General features: G+C 45.1%; 2 protein-coding genes across 2 annotated transcripts in view; one reads left to right on the top strand and one right to left on the bottom strand.

The window, feature by feature from the left end:
• UBXN4 (UBX domain protein 4) overlaps window positions 1-2,424 on the top strand; it is a 56,088-nt gene extending 53,664 nt beyond the window's left edge. The window contains exon 13 of the mRNA XM_047722505.1: window positions 1,755-2,424. Within this exon, the coding sequence (XP_047578461.1) occupies window positions 1,755-1,893 (139 nt within the window). The 3' untranslated portion in view covers window positions 1,894-2,424. The remainder of the gene's footprint in view (window positions 1-1,754) is intronic.
• A 3,587-nt stretch (window positions 2,425-6,011) lies between these two features.
• Window positions 6,012-18,578, bottom strand: part of LCT (lactase) — a 48,930-nt gene continuing 36,363 nt past the window's right edge. The window contains exons 11-17 of the mRNA XM_047722504.1: window positions 17,857-18,055; window positions 16,176-16,378; window positions 13,868-13,977; window positions 11,894-12,028; window positions 9,707-9,930; window positions 8,672-8,908; window positions 6,012-7,818 (exon numbers count right to left, since the gene is read on the bottom strand). Coding sequence (XP_047578460.1) covers window positions 7,598-7,818; window positions 8,672-8,908; window positions 9,707-9,930; window positions 11,894-12,028; window positions 13,868-13,977; window positions 16,176-16,378; window positions 17,857-18,055 — 1,329 coding nt within the window. The 3' untranslated portion in view covers window positions 6,012-7,597. The remainder of the gene's footprint in view (window positions 7,819-8,671; window positions 8,909-9,706; window positions 9,931-11,893; window positions 12,029-13,867; window positions 13,978-16,175; window positions 16,379-17,856; window positions 18,056-18,578) is intronic.

Here is an 18,578-nt window from a genome sequence, read left to right as displayed (position 1 = left end):
CTTGGCAGTCAGTACTGCCTCTTCTCTTTTTTGAGGTGAGTTTTCCCGTTTTGTCATTTTGTTGAGAATAGATGAACAAGAAAACAAAATACTCAGAGGGCAACCATGACCCCAGAGAAATGTACCCTAAGCAAATCAGAAGAGACCTGAAATGGTTGGGGGGTGGGTAGAATATGATCAGGCTGGTGAATAGAACAGGGCCATACACTAGATTTTGGGTATATTTTGGTCTGTTAGAAGAAACTGCATGTCTTTGCCCAAGACAACTGTACCACCCTTGCCAGGGGCCAGGCTAAGTAATCTGCTCGGGTTACAGTAGTTTTTGTTCCCTGAAGGCTTTCCTCTTGGCTTTAGAGGATGAGAATGAACATGTTGGCATCCCACTCTCTGGCCCCAGAGGAACCAAGAGCTTGGGCTCCCCTCCTCATTGCACTCTCAAAGAAAAGCAGTCCATCACTCCTGTCTCCCTGGTCTCTGTCCACACTCCGTGCTCACCCAGTGTGTGACCAAGTGCTTCTGTCTCTGGCACATGGCCCTGTTTGGACTCCCCAAACCCAGCAGATTCCTGGGGTGCACTCCCATTCTGCTCCTGCCAAGGGAGGAAGGGGAATCTCCCTGGATCTGCCACTTGTGGGTCCCTACTTCAAGAGCAGTGGCCCAACTGTGCAGCCTATCATGGTTTGTGGCAACCCTGAGCAGAAAGCCCACTCCTGAGCTCACTATTGGCAGCCGGATTCCCCACTCTGGTACTTGGGAGCTCTACCACACTCAGGCACCCCCAGTCTTTCTGTGACCCCAAGGGTCCTGAGACTGTACTGTTCCAGCAAGGGTTCCACCCCTCGCTTAGCCACCAGGGTGATGTCCCTCAGTGGAGCAGACTTCTGAAAGTTCCAATTTCATGCTCTGCTGCTCTCTTGCTGGTAGCTGGCTGACCAAGGCTCCTTCCCCACGCGGTCTTTCCCATATGTCGTCCCAGATTCAGTTCTCCGCACCTCCTACCTTCCAGAAAGTGGTCACTTTTCTGTTCATAGAATTGTAGCTAGTCTTTTCTTCGATCTCTGGTTGAGTTTGCAGGTGTTGAGAATGGTTTAATAGCTAGCTAGCTGAGTTCCTGGGACCAGACAAAATTTAGGTCTCCTACTCCTCCTCTGGAGCTATTTTGCTCTAGAACTCTTAAGTCCACACGAAGTAACTGGTATGTCACTGAGTGATTTGACTCTGAGTCAGAGCATTTTTAACTAGCCAATCAGATGATAACTTGTTTAACTTTTCTCTTTTTGCTCATCACCATCTTAGACGCTGTCAGCCTGTTCTTAATAGATTTTATGTAAATCAATCCTTACAGATTATGAAAGGATTAAAAACTGATAATTGATGATTTCTGTAAATTAGGCTAGGAATGGAGCTTGGATAAGCTCTAGGGTGTCATGTAAGTTACTCACATTTTAGTTTGCATAAATAATAAAGCAAAGGTTATTTAGCAGGTGGCCCCTTTCTCCTAAGACTTAGAAAGTCATCAAGAGAAACATGGAAATGGAGCAGTGACTGGGCTGGTTTGGCTTGGAGAACAGTTGAAGTTAAACTGCCAAAAACGTGTATAGTCTTGTGCCATGTTAGGAGATGTGATTTTCTCCCCTGGACTCTCCATAAAGTACAGCTTCCTGTCCTGATGGACGTGTAAAGGAGATAGCTTTGTATGACTGCTGTTTTCCCTTTTTGTCACCTTCTGTTCTCTCCCTCTCTTCTCATGTCAGGGACCCAGTCAGGAAAAGAGTGCTGGAGAAACGGGGGGAAGACTTTAAAAAGGAGGGGAAGATCTACAGATTGAGGACTCAAGATGATGGTGAAGATGAAAACAACACCTGGAATGGAAATTCTACTCAACAAATGTAGTGTGACAAGTACAGTATGTGCAATAATCATTGTTCTCCCTTATGATTTAATGCAACTAAAATTCTACTGGAGAAGTGGGGCTGCTTTTTTGTTTTCCAGCTGGTCTATAAAGTATCTCTGTATTCCTGCTTAGTGGGTTAAAGTTGTTTAACTCCTCAGACAGCTCAAGAGATGATGTAACTGGCTGCTAGGTCCTTGCATATGGTAATCAACTGCTAGAAGCCTAAAAGAATCAAAATGTCTGCCACAGCCCCGTTATCCGCTTTCTTACTCAGTATCTCATATACCTGTTAGCCCCTTGCTCTCAGATGACAGGTTTTGTTTAGAGCTATTTTGCTCCAGAACTCTTAAGTCCACACAAAGTAACTAACTGGTACGTCACTGAGTGATTTGACTCTGAGTCAGAGCATTTTTAACTAGCCAATCAGATGATAACTTATGTTTAACTTTTCTCTTTTTGCTCATCAGCTGCAAGCAAAATCTTGTAGTTTTTAATCTTAAACACTGAATAAAAAATCTTTTCCAAAAATCAAAATGATCTTAGTTTTGCTTTAAGTTTTCTTATCCTAGCATCTTTTTGTTGCTCAGGGCTCTGTGAGGTCATGTGTTTGATTTCCCCCCCCCCAGTACTTCCCCGGAGCTATCTCAGAAAAGTAGCTGTGAGCACCCTACTTGACGTAAAACTGGAGGAAGACGTTTTCTGACACACATGGGTGCTGTGGTACTGTATGTCCCAAGTCACAGAGGCATCACTTTGTTGGTGTCATGTTATGTACAGTCTTTGTTCTTCTCAGATGCAAAATAGCTGCTGAGTTACAGGTAGTTCTCTTCTGCCTTTTTCCTGAAGTTTTGCTCTGGACAGTCACCTTTCAAAGACCTAAAGTACCTATAGGTAGGACAGGAAGTATGGAATAAAGATATGACTTTTGCTCATTTGGTTATTCTTAGGAATTTTAAAGAGATTTAAAAAAAAAATTTTTTTTTTTAAATTTTATTTATTTGACAGAGAGAGAGAGGGAAGCAGGCTCCCCACTGAACAGAGAGCCCTTTGAGGGGCTCGATCCCAAGACCCTGAGATCATGACCTGAGGCGAAGATAGAGGCTTAACCCACTGAGCCACCCAGGTGCCCCAGAATTTTAAAGAGATTCTTAACTGACTTACATGATACTTCATCCCTTTGTTTTGGTAGTGGAGACCACTAACTCCTAATGTTTGAAAAAGAGAGTAAGCTTGACAGTTCCTCTTTTAAGATTGGAAGATAGCACTTTTGAGTGTACTTACAGACTGACTGAATTTTGTGACAGGAGGAAGAAATTTTCTGAGAGCAAACTGTTTTTCACGTATGAAGTAACATTTTTTTTTTAAAAGATTTTATTTATTTATTTGACAGAGATCACAAGTAGGCAGAGAGGCAGGCAGAAAGAGAGGAGGAAGCAGGCTCCCCGCTGAGCAGAGAGCCTGATGTGGGGCTTGATCCCAGGACCCTGGGATCATGACCCGAGCTGAAGGCAGAGGCCTAACCCACTGAGCCACCCAGGTGCCCCGAAGTAACAATTTTTAAAAACGGTAATAGTGTTGACAAGGAAACAGCCGGGCTATGATGTTGGTAAGAGTGAAGACTGGTATACTCTTTCCGGAAAACATCAACAACCTTAAATGTTTCAAAGTCCTTGATCATTTTTTCTGAGGAATGATTATTAATGTAGACAAAGTTTAGGTACAAATATACTCATTAAGTCTTAAACTGACCAGATGCCCTCTGCAGAAATAGTCAGCTTTTGATGAGGAGAAATGGTACAGTACTAATTTATAATTCAGTTTAACATATATTCATTGACTACCTGTTTTGTGTTGGGGGGAGAAAAACAGAATACAGAGTTGTAGGTAGTCTGAGCTCATCTTTGTACATACGTTTTATATATAGATAGTACTGTATTGATAAAGTGTAAAGAAAACAAACATTAGCAATGGTGATGTGGTTATATGTTCTTTTAATTCTTTTTGTACCCTATTAGGTTTTCCCAATTTTCTGCAATGATCGTATTATTTAGATAGCTTAAAAAGTGAGTTTGGAAAAGAAAAATTTCCACCAAGCATCCCGTTTAAGTAAAGATTATAATCTTAAAAAATACAGCAATATGTGATTAAAAAAAAAAACCCAGACCTTTCAAATGGGTGTGACCCTGCTAATAGCTATTAGAAATATGCTTGCAGAAACCTGGAGTACCTCAAGTCTGTTTGCTTGAAAAAAATTAAATTTCAGAGAAACATATGTAAAAGAGTCATTCACAGTCATTGAGTAGGAGGATCTCTCTCCTCAGCTTTATAATTTAAAAAGTATACTTGGTAAAAAATTCCAAACAATATAGAAGGCTGTAAAATAAAAGTCTCTTTCCTTACATCTTACCCCAGTTCTAGTCCCCAGGGGTAACCTTTAATAAGAGTTTCTTTTGTAATCTTCAGAAAAATGTTAAGCATTTATAAGCCAGTATGTGGTAATTTTAAAATAGGATCATATTATATACACTTGCATCTTGTTTACTTACACAGTGTAGCTCTTTCCCTGTCAACACATAGCTACCTCATTATCAGTGGCTATGTAACATTTTACTTGTTAAATATACCCCAACTTATCTGTTCCCTGGTGGCATCCATTAATTATTACAGGTTTTGTTTTTTTTTTTTTCCACTTGTTTTTGTTTTTCTATTAGAAATACTGCTATACTGAACATCTTTGGGACAGTATCTTCTTAGCTGTGAAAATATACCAGTGGAATATGTTTGTATAACTGAGTCATGGAGTGTTTGCAGTTTGGATTATAAATGAAACTGCCAGAATGCTGCCTCTAAATGCTCTGTGAATATACCCTCCCATTGACAGTGTGTGAGAAAGTTGATTTCCCCACATTCTTACCAACACTTACACTTTTTCATCTTTGTCAGTGGTAAATGGAAGTGTTTGCATTTTATATGCATTGTATTGATCACAAATGTAGTTGAGCATCTTTTAATATTATTGGTCATTTCAGTTTGAGAACTGCCTGTATTTGCCAGTTTTTTTCATCTTTATTGATTTATAAGAATTCCATGTACATAAAGAAATTTAGCCCTTTGTCTAGAATATTCTATCAGTATTTTCTCCTTGTTTATCTTTTGTGAGTATGTTGACAGTAATTTTTTGCCACAGTATTTGTATGATCAGATTAACCATGATTTTCTTTACGGCCTCTGGATGCTAAGTCTTGCTTATAAATACCTCTCTTCGAGAGTTAATTTTTAAAAATTCACCCATCTGTCCTAGTTTTCTCATGGTTTCTTTTTTTTTTTTTTTTTTTTTTTTACATTTAAATCTAGTATCCTGGGATGGGATCTGGCTCCCTTCCCTGTGGCTAACATCTTCAGGAGCTAACCTCTTGATCACCACCATTTATGGACTACTCTGTCCCCCTAATTTGGTATGCCACCTTTGTCCTGTCCTTTATGCCCATATGTAGTTATGTGTATAGTCTTGTCTTTTGTTGATCTCTTTTCTGTTTCTGCTACCACACTATTTTTTTTTATAACTAGCTCTGTAATGTTTTGTGGATTTTTTTTTAAGATTTTATTTATTTGACAGGGAGAGAGGGAATACAAACAGGGAGAGAGGGAGAGGGGAAGCAAGCTTCCCACCGAGCAGAGAGCCTAATGAGAGGCTCGACCCCAGGACCCTGGGATCATGACCTTAGCTGAAGGCAAATGCTTAACAAGTGAGCCACACAGGTGCCCCTCTATAATGTTTTAATGTTCTTTTTTTGCCCGGATTGTTCTGGCTCTTCCTACAAGTTTATTTAATGTGAAACTATCTATCAGTCTGTGTCCCCCTCCTCAAAAAAGTTACATTGATTTTGAAATTTAGAGGTAATTGACAACTTAAAATACTGAGTCTTTCTCTCAGAACCACCCTTATCCCCTTCTGACAAAAACTTTTCCTGATGGAGGAAAATGCTTCTAGCAGTGAAACTTTTTTTTTTTTTTTAAAGATTTTATTTATTTGAGAGAGAGCATGAGAGAGGAGAAGGTCAGAGTGGGGAGAAGTAGACTCCCTGTGAGGCTGGGAGCCCATGTGGGACTCGATCCCAGTACTCCAGGATCATGACCTGAGCGGAAGGCAGTTGCTTAACCAACTAAGCCACCCAGGCGCCCAGCAGTGAAACATTTGATAGGAATTTTCTGCAGATACAACAGGTTCAGGTAAAGAATGCCTGAAAGGAACAAAATTTCAAGCATAATCAGTCATTTATTTTAAGTAAACTCCATGTCACACGTGGGACTCAAAATCATGACCCTGTGGTCTGAGCCAGCCGGGCACTGTGGTCTGAGCCAGCCGGGCACCCCATGATCACTCTTAAATCTAGCTGAAAACTACTTTTTATTTTTAAATAACATTTTCCCTGATATCTAGAAAGAATATATAGACCAAATAAGTTTTTAAGTATTCTACACTGGGATTGTCTTACTGTTATTAGCACCTTGAGGGGAATTGATAAAGACCACATCATTTTTCTGTGCTCCCACCAGCACTCTGGATGTGTTTTGTGAATAAACACACAAAAGGAGCAGGTGTGCTTTCTGTGCCCTGTCTCCAAAATGTGCTTGGTAGAGACATGGTCCTTTATCCTCAAGAGGCTGATAGTAGAGAAATACACACTCCCATTATAATATGGACAAGCTGTCCGTATTATAGCCCCTTCCATTTAGGCAGAAGGGACAGGGAGGAGACATGTTTTGGGGAATTTAGGGGAAGCTGTGCAGGGGGAAGAGTGCATTATGTGAGCTGAGATGTGAAGGCGTTTTCAGAATAAGGTGCATCCTAGGAAGAAGAATAGTATTTGCAAAGAAAGGAAGAGGGGATAGTCAAGGGCTTACACAAGGTTCAGAATTACCACAAACAGAGAGAAAGAAGAGAAACAGGTTAAGTGAACCATGGTCCGATTACAAGGCCCTTGAAGGCTATACTTGGGTCCTTAGAAGTCATCCTGGGCAGGGGAAAGGCAGGAAGGACATTAAAGTGGCTAAGAGAGGATCATTCAGAGGTCATCTCTCTTTGGATGTCAGGGTATCTCTGCCCAAGGAATATACAATGTAAGCAGAAAGCATGTGTCTGGTGGAAAAGCTTAGAAGCCTGAGAGGGCTTGTGTGACTGCATGAATTCTGTGGAACCTACCTTGTCAAGGAGATGCAGCTACAGGATATAGGGCATAGCTTATAGTACCATTTTTTTCTGAGCAACACAAGGTCTGAGACTGGGAGGCAGTTTGAAGGGGGAGCAGGAGATGACAATGCAGTCCATCTGCACAGTGTCTTATTAAAAGGATTGCTATGGTTTTTGCTCATATTTCTACCTTTGAAGCTGCTGAACCTTAAAACGACCCGGTTAAGTGGCTCACAGAACCACCAGATGAGGTCCGTACTTGTTTCTTTCCACAAGAGCCAGGTGCAGGATCTTCCAGTGCTCTGATGAATTCCTGATACTGGGACAAGATGCATGTATTTCCATCTTAATTAGAGAGTTGTAAGATTCATGTACTCTCTAACAGTGCAGAGGTTTGATGAAGAAATCCCGCCTGGGCAGAATAGAAGATCCTGAGGAGTTCTGTGGGCAGTGATGGTATACAGGCAAACTAGGCTTGTTTTGCAGAAGTGGAGCTAGTGGTAACTTGTAGGTCAGAATGCAGAAATAGTACTCAATTCCTGTTGGCCTGGTTGTGTTTTCCCTTGCTTGGAGTGCTTACAGTACTTGTATGACAGAAATGTCACACAACAGACGCCAAGAATTGCAAGAGAAAAGAGTACATACAAAGCTGTCTGGGCTTCTGTCGCTCTTAGTGTTAACCCCAGGAACTGCACTTCCTCCTCTCTCATAGGGCTGATGGTAGGTCCAGCATCTAGGAGAGGAAGACAAAGGACAATTTATGCACTCCTACAGATCTGGTTATCAGATCAATGTTAACTGATGTTAAGCCCAAGCTAGGTCCTTAGAATAGAGTCACACAGGTATCCAGAGCGAGCTCATTGCTGAGGTGACGACAGGATGTAGCCCTTTCACTGAGTTACTGAACCTGTGAATGAAGGAACGTAGTTGTATTTTTTTAAAAAATCTGTCAACAGTTGGAGTAAAGTGGATAATTATTTCTTTTCTATAGTAGTAATTTATGCTTTTTCAGTCATTCAAATATTGGGCCCCTTACATCATGCCAGTCACTGTTTGCAGCCAGTATTGTATGTTAGACCCTCATGTCCACCTGGAGGTGTGTGCCTAGTTTCTTGCCTCAGGTTGCACAGTTAGTGGTAGGGCTGGGACAAGAATCTAGACTTGCTCTTCCCAGACCAGGGCCTAGTTTCTAGATGTAACATTAATCCTCGGTTCCTTTGTTTCATCCTAACAATGTCTGGAGCATTCAGAGAAAATACTGGTTGAATGAATGAATGAAAGTAAATATTGGAGGGGCGCCTGGGTGGCTCAGTGGGTTAAGTCTCTGCCTTCGGCTCAGGTCATGATCCCATGGTCCTGGGATCAAGCCCTGAATCGGGCTCTCTGCTTGGCAGGGAGCTTGCTTCCCCCTCTCTCTCTGCCTCTCTGCCTACTTGTGATCTCTGTCTGTTAAATAAATAAATAAAAATCTTTAAAAAAAAAAAGAGTAAATATTGGAAAGGCAGAGAGGAGGGGAATAAACGAGAATAGACTGAAAATGTCTCTCCCACCCTCCGGTTTTAGTCCCTCCCAGAGCCATATCTCACCTTCTTCACCTTCTGGCTGGAGACAAGGGTGTGGCCCCACAGCAGGGTCAGGGAAGCCGTTGCACCGGGCTATAGAGGCAAAGAACTTGGCTGATGCTTTTGGGATTCTTGGGAGAGAAGGGTCTGTGTAGTTCACAAAATGCAGACCAAACCTCTCTGCGAAGCCTGTGGCCCACTCAAAATTGTCCATCACACTCCAAACCGTGTATCCTCGGAGGTCCACCTTATCCTGCACAGCTGCCCAAATGCAGAGGCCACAGCATGAGTTTCCTTTGTTTTACAAGAGCCCATTCTCCCAGGCCTACAGAAGCCACACCTGCCCACAGCTCTCCCACAGTCCCCGCCTGCAGGTGAAGAGTCGGCTGTGGATGGACTTAGAGCCATCAACATTTTCCCAGAAAGGCTCAGTCCTGAATGGGAGTGCACGGGTAGACTACATTAATCCTGCTCAGTCACCTGCCATCCTGTCTCCACATGTTGGGATACCAGTCTTGGGGAGTGCCTTAAGTGTTCATGCTTTTTCCAAAAGTAAGTGGCCCTTGGAAAAGATTTCCACTGGACTAGGACTTTCTAACCATTTCTCTCCGCTGCTGCAGCACTCACTCTTTCACTCAGCATTATTTACAGTCCCTTGTCCCGCCCCATCCTGCTGAGGGTCTCAAACTTTCACTTGAGGAACAGAAGGCCCTACAGACTGCCCCCGCATCTTACCCCTCCTCCTCCCAGCGCCTACTTTCAGCAGGCCACTGCTGTTCAGGGACATCAGACATCAGGGATGATATGGCAGAGCTGATGACTGCCAGGAATTCAAGTCTCGCTGTATCAGGCAACTGGGTTTGCTTGCTGAGCTTACATCTAAGAAGGAGAAGACTCAAGAATGCAGCCTCAAAGAAAAGCTTAAGCCTAAGAGGAGGGAGAAGCCGCCTCTTTCTCATGATGGGGTCTCGTGATTGCAGTATTCCCCCAACTGGAAACGTTAGCAGGTGTTTCCAGTGGTAAAAGGTGCACAGGGAGGAGGGGATAGGCCTGTCCTACCTTTGAGGGCTTCGTTGATGTAACTGCGGAGGTAGTAGATTCTTAGGGTGTCATTGAGGTCCGTTTCTCCCCGTTGGGACACTCCATTCTCTGTTACATAAATTGGGGGGTTGTTGTACTCCTCCTTTAACCAGTTCAGTATCCTCCTGAAGCCAAAAGGTGTCATCTTCAGCCAAAAGGAACCAGAGTCAGGCCAAGAGCGATCTGTGATGGAGGCCACTCCCCTACAGGTTCAAACACAAGAGATGGGTCTCAATGTGTAAATCCCAAGAGGCCCTTTGCATAAACACAAAGCAGGGTTTATACTAGGAAAAGCATTAGGTTTAGTCTAGACTTAACAGTCATAGCTAACTGCAGATGAGTCCGGTTGCCTCACATTCTTCTCTTTTTGTTAGTTCATATTGCTTGTTGCTGGCCTAGCTGTGACAGGCCACCTGAGCTGTTTGCACCTCCACAGATGAACGGTTTCACTCATGGAGTGTACCCTCCAAAGGGTGTGAAAGGCTCTGGGATTCCCTGATCACAGTCTCCAGTAGGATTTGAGTGCTGAGTTGGGAGAGAGAATGGGCTTCCCTGCATAAAGGACATCTAGTCAGCACCACAGGTGTGGCCGCAGGCACCCATGGTTGGGCCCCCATTTGTGTAAGTACAGGGAACACATAGGCTGGGACCTGCTTTAAGTGCCCAAGGCCCTGCCTCTGTCCAGTGATGGACCTGGAGAGGGCAATATCTTATGCCAAAGAAGCAACTGCTGGGGAAAGCACAGAAACCTGAATGTCTCCAGAATCACACTTCTTGTTGTTGTTTAATTTTGCTTAACCTACAGTGCAATATTGGTTTCCACTATAGAATTCAGTGATTCATCACTTGAACACCCAGTGCTCATCACCACAAGTGCCCTCTGTAATCACTCACGCAGCCCATCTCCCACCCACGTACCTCCACCACCCTTCAGTTCTCTTTTGGTAAGAGTCTTCCATGGTTTGTTTCCCTCTCCTTTCCTTTTCTCCCCTTCCCATGTGTTCATCTATTTTCCTTCTTAAATTTCTCCTATGAATGACATCATATGTTATTTGTCTTTCTCTGCAGAGCCATACATTTCAAATAAGGACCAATTATTTAGATCTTAACGTCCAAATCCTTCAGGAAAAAAAAAAAAATGTCTTATCAGTAACAATTTTTCTTGCTCAGCTGAACTGGATCCAGAACATTTTTAAAGTTGAACACAGGTCACAGGGAGACAGTGCCAGGAATCATGAGGCAGCAAGAGTCCCGTGGGTGCTCAGCCGGGGACCAGCAGGGAGGTGTTTTCTCAGCCCCATCAGAGTCCAACTCTGGGGGTTGCAGAACGCAGTGGATGGGTAGGTGTTTGTTTTAAAAGAACCTAGACAGATTCACAGCTGATGTGGAAACATGCTTGTCACAAAAGGAGCAAGACAGTGTGTATATATATATATATATATACATAGAATCTCGGTTTTGGGTAATATATTTTTATGTATAAATTCATAACTATGAATACATATATCATATATACTATACTATATATTTTACATAGTTTACATAAGATATATATATCTATACTATATAAACTATACTATATATCTTATATAGTTTATACTATATATCTTATATAGATTATATAATGTATGTACTTACATGTTCTATTTATGAGGAGAAGGAGAGGTAGCTTATCCTCTACACATACGCATAAACTTCTGGAATGACACCCACAAGAATTTCCTATTCTTGCTTTCTGATGTTTCCACCATGACTGCATTTGTGTAATGCAGAAATAATAGTTTATAGTTTATAGTTTCACCTTTACCCCAAAGCCGGGGAGGGGGGGGGACCCAACCTTACTGTTTGACTGAAATACATCTGACAATTGAAACAAATTTGACCAAAGAAGAAAAACAAGGGGAGAAAAATATTTAAAGTCTTGAACATGCTTGACAAAACTCCAAGCATGTCTGTCTCAACAGGAAGCACCTTGGAAATGCTAGCCAGTGTTATTAGCAGACTGACAGAGGTTTGATTAGGTGTCTCAGGAGGGGACTCATCGTCAAATTCCAGGATGTATGGCGTCAGGAGGCAGCATTCTAGGCTGTGCAGTAAGAGCTGGGCAAAGGGGCACCTTGCTGTCTTCTCCAGAGACTGCTCCAGATGCCCTGTGGGCCGACTTACCTGTCTGCATCAAAGGAAGAGATCCAAGAGGCATAGTCAAGGTTGTAGGCCAGGATGGTGGTGTAGTGATTAAACCCAAAAAAGTCATAGGTACCATTGATCCTCTTCTTCTCACTCTCTGTGAACTCTGGGAGCCTGGGTGGAAGGAGCCATGAGAAGTGTGGGGCTTGAGCATCATGCTTTGGGGAGAAAATGCCCTGGGGCAGGATTTGGGAGCGCTCTAACTACCTTGCCTGGGCACCTGGCACTTTCATCTTGACTGAAATTTTTGCTGCCAATAACCTAGTGGATCAAAACCTTCCCCCACTGGGGTTTCTGAAACGTTGGGAGAAAACTAAAGCCTAAACCCCTCATGCCCCTCACTCTCCTACCCAGGAGCTAGCAGTAGCTCCTTAGGGCTTGTGGCATCAAGGCTGAGGCCCTGTGCCTGGCCTCCAGGCTCTCTGCCCTGTGGGCTTGCCACCGCCCCCTGCCCCAGCCATTGAGCCAATCCCCCCCACTCTCAATTGCAGGTATCCCACTCATTCCCACCAGGCCAGCGCTCACACCCTTCCCCTCAGGTGGAATGCCCTCTGCTCTCCCACACACTACTCATGGCTAAAACCCAGCTTAACTGGTGTCCCACCTTGTCCATGAAGTCTCCTTGTTCTGCCCACCCTCATCTCATCGTTTGAGTTTTCTTTGTATGGAGAAATTCGGGAAGAGAACTATAGTGGTGAGCTTACTCTCTTCCCAGCTGACATGTCAGCAGCTTGAGGACCCAGACTCAGAAGCCTCTCCTTATACACACCTTACTGACTTGTCCTGATCTGGGGACACGGTAGGTGCTCAGCAGAGTTGTGTCAGTGCCACCTTGCTTAGTGGAGACCAGAGTTAGCACATTCAGACTCTGAGGCACAGCCCGCTCCACAGGACTTACCCCAACCGCGGCAGGAGTACGTTGTAAGGATGGGGACTGGATTATTGAGACTGCACAGCTGGGCTACATAAGGGCAAGACTGGCCAGCTATGTTAAGAATTCATACCTTTGGAATTCCTTTTACCTTCCCTGCTCATGGTCCCATGAGTCCTCTTGGAGCTTGTGGGTGTATTCCCATAAGGCCAGGTCACTCCCCTTCTGCACAAAACACCTCTAATCCTAGCCAGATGACTCTTAGACTCAGCGTGTGGGCCCTGGAGTCCACTTGGTTTCAAATCCCAGCTCTACTTCAGTAGCTGGATAATCTTGCTCTAATCTTTTTTTTTTTTAAGATTTTATTTATTTATTTGACAGAGATCACAAGTAGGCAGAGAGGCAGGCGCAGAGAGAGAGAGAGGAGGAAGCAGGCTCCCCACTGAGCAGAGAGCCTGATGTGGGGCTCCATCCCAGGACCCTGACATCATGACCTGAGCCAAAGGCAGAGGCTTTAACCCACTGAGCCACCCAAGCGCCCAATCTTGCCGTAATCTTTGTGCCTCAGTTTATCCCTCCTTAAATACGACTCAGAGTGCCAATAGAAGATGTATAAATGCTAGGTGTCCCTGTTGCTATTACTCCCTTGATAGGAAGAGGAGTGGGCCCCAACTAGGACTACTTTGGTGCAACCATCGCCCCCTACTGGCCAAGTGACAAAACGCACATGCCTGGCAGTCACCCACTGCTACCCACATTCACTTGTAAGGTGGTGATACGTAAGTAGGATGAGCTGGAGAGTTTGTCCTTGCATGAAGTAGTGGGTTGCTAAGAAGTGGGTGCCTTTGAGACAAATTTCCTGTCTGTCCTACCTTTTGTCAAACACATAGCAAGGCCCTGCCCTGGGCTGAGAGCTTCACATGCACAATCCTGTTCAGTCTTCCCAGCAGCCTAAGACCGGCCTCTCTGACCCCAACGGCCACACACACACTGAGCTGTCCACCAGAAGCCACAGTTTGGTATCACAGACCAGACTTCCTCCTGATCTTTTCCTGGCTGAGTGTTTGGACACCAGGACCTACCGAGACTTGCTGAGGCCTGCGGCCAAGCTTCTGTCACGGATCCGTGTCTTCATCACCTCATTGTAATCGCCATTCTTGAAAATAGGATGCGCGAACCAGCCTCCCATAAACTGCAGGTGGGGTGGGGGTGAGAGCCTGGGCATTACCGGGGGGGTCACACTAGGAGACAGCAGCTCTCCTCACAAGTCCCGGGCCTCAGAACCCTCCCCTTCCTCTGAACCACCGCCCCACCCTGGGCTTAAACTCACATCCCCTCTGCAGCTGTTTGCATGTTGCAGAGATTCTCAACCCCCGTACCCCAAAAGGAGATGAACTGCACTGAGCACTGCCTCAGGACTCAGCAGACTGTCCTTGGCAGGGTCTCGCAGAAGACCAGAAGAGACTAGAAGCCTCCAGGCTGTGGATTTCCTCTCACCGCAGAGCAAGCCCCTTCCCATCATCTGCCTAAGGTTCAACCAGAACTCTCTGGGGAGGGCAGAGCTGCGAGGCTTTCCTGGCTGCTCAAGGCCAAAAGTTCCCTGTGGAATTTTCCAGCCCATTTTCTGGAATGGGGTCCAGACCACCTTACCCTTAGGGTAGATATGTGGCACCCAAATGCTATGATGCTGGGGTTCTGAGAGGCTTCTTTGGTCTCTCCTCATCGCTGCCCCCCCCACCTGCTGGGTAATGTCTTAAATGTGGGGGAGGGCAGCCCTCCCTTCTCAGGCGGCTTTGGAATACACACACCCTGGTGAAAGGCTTTGTGCACTCGAGGCAACAAAGTGTTACTTTCCGTGGAAGCTGACTTTAGGGTATGTGTATATCGTCCTGGGCCTCAGTATCACAGTGCAGCAGTGGCTCAATCTAATGAAGTTAGAGCCTAACCTTTTCCTGAGGGTTTGGGGAGTTTGATTTCAGGATAATTATCACTCTAATTTACCAGTTCTGTGAGTCTAAAAGGAGAGATGGGGGCGCCTGGGTGGCTCAGTGGGTTAAGGCCTCTGCCTTTGGCTCAGGTCATGGTCCCGGTGTCCTGGGATCGAGCCCCACGTCGGGCTCTCTGCTCAGCAGGGAACCTGCCTCCTCCTCTCTCTCTCTCTGCCTGCCTCTCTGCCTACTTGTGATCTCTGTCAAATAAATAAATCTTTTAAATAAATAAATAAATAAATAAATAAATGGAGAGATGCATTATTTTTGTCCCAAGGGCTTTTCCCCACCTGGCTAACAAATGGGAAAATTAAGCTCTTTTTGCATTCATTAATTTGATTGCTGTTACCAAGTTGTCTTGTGAGAAGTCTGGCAAGCAAAGACCCATGTTCTCCCCTCAGAATACTGCTGCCTTCGAGCTCCCCCATGGAGCCAAAAGTGGGGGCTGGTGTGGAGAAGAGACACTTGCCTTTTCTGATGCTAAAACATGGGAGAGGGTGCTTTCTAACCCCATCAGGGACACTAGCAAGAGCCAGGGAAAAGCTGTGCCCTGGAAAAGACCATTCTTTTCTCTCCTCACGTCAGGGGCTCACAATGAGGGAAGGATGGGCTAGTTTGTTGGCGTCTGCCTACTAGTGATTCTACTTTATTATTTTTTTAAGATTTATTTATTTAGAGTGTGAGCAGGGGGAGGGACAGAAAGAGAGGGAGAGAATCTTAAGCAGACTCTGTGCTGAGCACAGAACCCCATACGGGGCTCCATCTCACCACCCTGAGGTCATGACTTGAACCAGAATCAAGAACCTGACACTTAACCAACTGAGCCAGCCAGGCACCCTGTGACTACTTTCTAGGAGCACAATTCCATGACCTTATGTCCTTATGCATGTGCATGTCTTTATGTTAAACTCACAGAAGTGGAAAATTATGGGCACTAATGAGTTTCACAGAATCCAAAGGCCCCCAACCCAAGTAATTCTTAGGCCAAATAAAAAAAAATTAGATGGCGACACCTACAGGTGAAGTGTGACATTGCAGCCCAGCTCTATCAGCTACTATAGTCAAACCAGAAATTGAAGAGAGGGAATTTCTGTTAGTTACCTTCAAACCGTGTTGCATGCAGCAAGGACAGGTACAAATCATTTTTAAGACTTAAAAAACCTCAAAGAACTCTGATCACAGCAAACCTATGATATAGATAGGTCGTCTCCGCTTCATAGATGAGAAAACTAAGGTATGAGAAAGGTTTAGGTGATTTTTCCAAAGCTCACAAAATTGGGTAATAGCAAAATGGGGTCTTGAACCTAAATCTTTGTTTTGCCACGTAATTCCATTTCCATTCACTCAAAAATGGAGGGAAAGACATGCAAGAGTATTAACGATTTCCAGAGGAAAAACAGACCTGAACGTATCTCCTGGCTGCCTCCACATCCTCCTGGTTGGAGGGATCTCTGGGCTCAGCCCAGTCGCTGCTGATGGTGATGGAAATCACGCCACCTTGACTTGCACGGTACTTGTTGTTGTACAGATGCCAGGCCTCAGCATGAGCCTTTATTAGGTTGTGGCCAACAATGTAGGGGGCAGTGCCAGGCCTGAAGGAGATTCCTGGAAAGACACACAGATGTCAACGGAGAATGAACAAGACCAAGAATATCCACTCTCTCCCTACAGATGGTTTCTATGTTGGGGAGAAAGAGTTGTAGATTTTGGTGTTAGGAAGAAGCAAATTCAAGTCCTAGCTGTGTAACTTTGGTTTCTAGCTGACTGTGTAACTTTGGATAATTCAGTCTTTCAGGTTCCTCCTTGGCCAAGTGAGCAATAAGAAAGTTCTTGTGAGAAGGAAATGAGAGCACGTATGTGAAAACCTGAGCAGCACTGTGTCTGGTAAGAAGATACTTGGTAAATGTGGCTCCCATATCTCAGGCCAGGTATCCAGCAGAGTATGTGCCTTGGGAGTTGACATCCTAGCACTGTCTGGGGACCCACAGTGGAAGTGAGGGTTGGAGAATTCAGCTGATGGAAACAGCTGACAGAGATTCCTTGAGAGAAACGTCATGAGAAAGGCCAACTCTCATGTGTTGCAGGAAGTTGAAGGAATGGTAAACCAAAGCACCAAGGACCAACAGAAGATAAATGTAACGATTTGTGGCTCTTTCCAGCTTTTTAAAAAAATTTTATTTATTTATTTGACAGACAGAGATCACAAGTAGGCAGAGAGGCAGGCAGGGAGAGAGAGGAGGAAACAGGCTCTCTGCAGAGAGCCTGATGTGGGGCTCGATCCCAGGACCCGGGGATCATGACCTGAGCCAAAGGCAGAGGCCTTAACCCACCGAGCCACCCAGGCACCCCTTTCCAGCTTTTCCACGTGATCCCAAGGAGTCACGTGAACACAAATTCACTCTCTCGGGCTCAAAATTTGAGAAAGGATTAATTGGATGGTTCTAATGGGACAAGGACAAGTCCACAATCCCTTATTCAAAATCCTTAGGGATTATGTGGTCCAGACGTACAAGGGTTTTGTGTCTTAGAGAAGCACTACTTGGCAGATAGTATATTTACACAGCACCCCAACCAGACCCAGGAGAGCTCTCCGTAATCAAGGACCCAAACATATCTGTAGCAGAAATGCCCACACTAAGTGAGATCATGTCCATGAGCAGCCCCCCATTGGCTCAAGTCAGGATGAGCTCAGGTCAGCCAAATTGATTCTGGGAAACTTGGGTTTTGCAACTGCAGAAAATACACTGTGGACCTGTATAGTCCGACAGCTCATCCTTTCCTACAACCATTAGTCCCTGTCCCTGATCTCAGGAATCTTTCCATTTGAGGCAGGGCAAAAAAAAACACAAAGAAATGAAGCAATTTGGAAGTACTGACATGTAAAATCCGTATTTCACCAAAAGTGGTGTCAGAAGGGGAAATCTGCTGCATGTCAGGCGGCCTTGAACAAGAGGCAGGGATTCTGAAGCAGTGCTACCAAGCTTTCTTGGCCTCCTCTTCCAGGGCCACCTGGATTTCAAATCTTGGTGGGGCTCAGAATGCCATGCTCCAAAGAGCTGGCGAGTTGAGACTGGGACCCTCACCTGGAGCTGATGTCCCGTAGCCATAGCCCTGGTTAGCGATGACAAAAGGCTCATTCAGGGTGATCCAAAACTTCACCTTGTCCCCGAGCCTCTGGAAGAGCACATCTGCATACTCTTTAAACCGCTGCACAATGGTCTCATTCTCCCAGCCTCCAACATCCTGGAGTGCCTGGGGTAGATCCCAGTGGTAAATGGTCACCTGTGGAGAAAGCAAGGCCAGCAGCTCCATCCATCTGCTTTCAAGGGAAATCACTGCTGCTGCACACATGAGCACAAACGCTACCTCAGCTGAGAACGAATGAGGAGACCAAGCAGTTCAAAGGTTCTTTGGTGGGAGGGGGAGGGCAGCAGTGCTGAAGTGAGAGAGTCAACATCTGGGTCGGAGAAGACTCGGTTTGAGTGCCGACTCTGCCGCCTACCAGCTGTGTGACCCTGGCTCGGCACGAAGACCTGCACATCACGTACCAGTATGAGGGAAGAAGTCCAGAGAGTACTTTATTGGCCGAGGGCGTGGGGTGGGGGGAGATTGTAACCCTGGAGGCGACAGTCTGGCTGCAGTATGTAATCTCAGCAGAGGAAATGCAGAGGTGTCCTTAGGCTCACAAAATTTTGGTGAGAGCCAAGTAAGCTCACAAGTGAGCTTCTGTATCATTATTCATAATAACTCCCAGCTGAAAAACATGTGCCCTTTTGCCCCAGTAACTCTGCTCCTAGAACCACAA

Source organism: Lutra lutra, chromosome 3 (assembly GCF_902655055.1).
Source record: "Lutra lutra chromosome 3, mLutLut1.2, whole genome shotgun sequence".
In the NCBI taxonomy this organism is placed as follows: Eukaryota; Metazoa; Chordata; class Mammalia; order Carnivora; family Mustelidae; genus Lutra; species Lutra lutra.
This window is presented reverse-complemented; position numbering and strand designations above follow the sequence as displayed.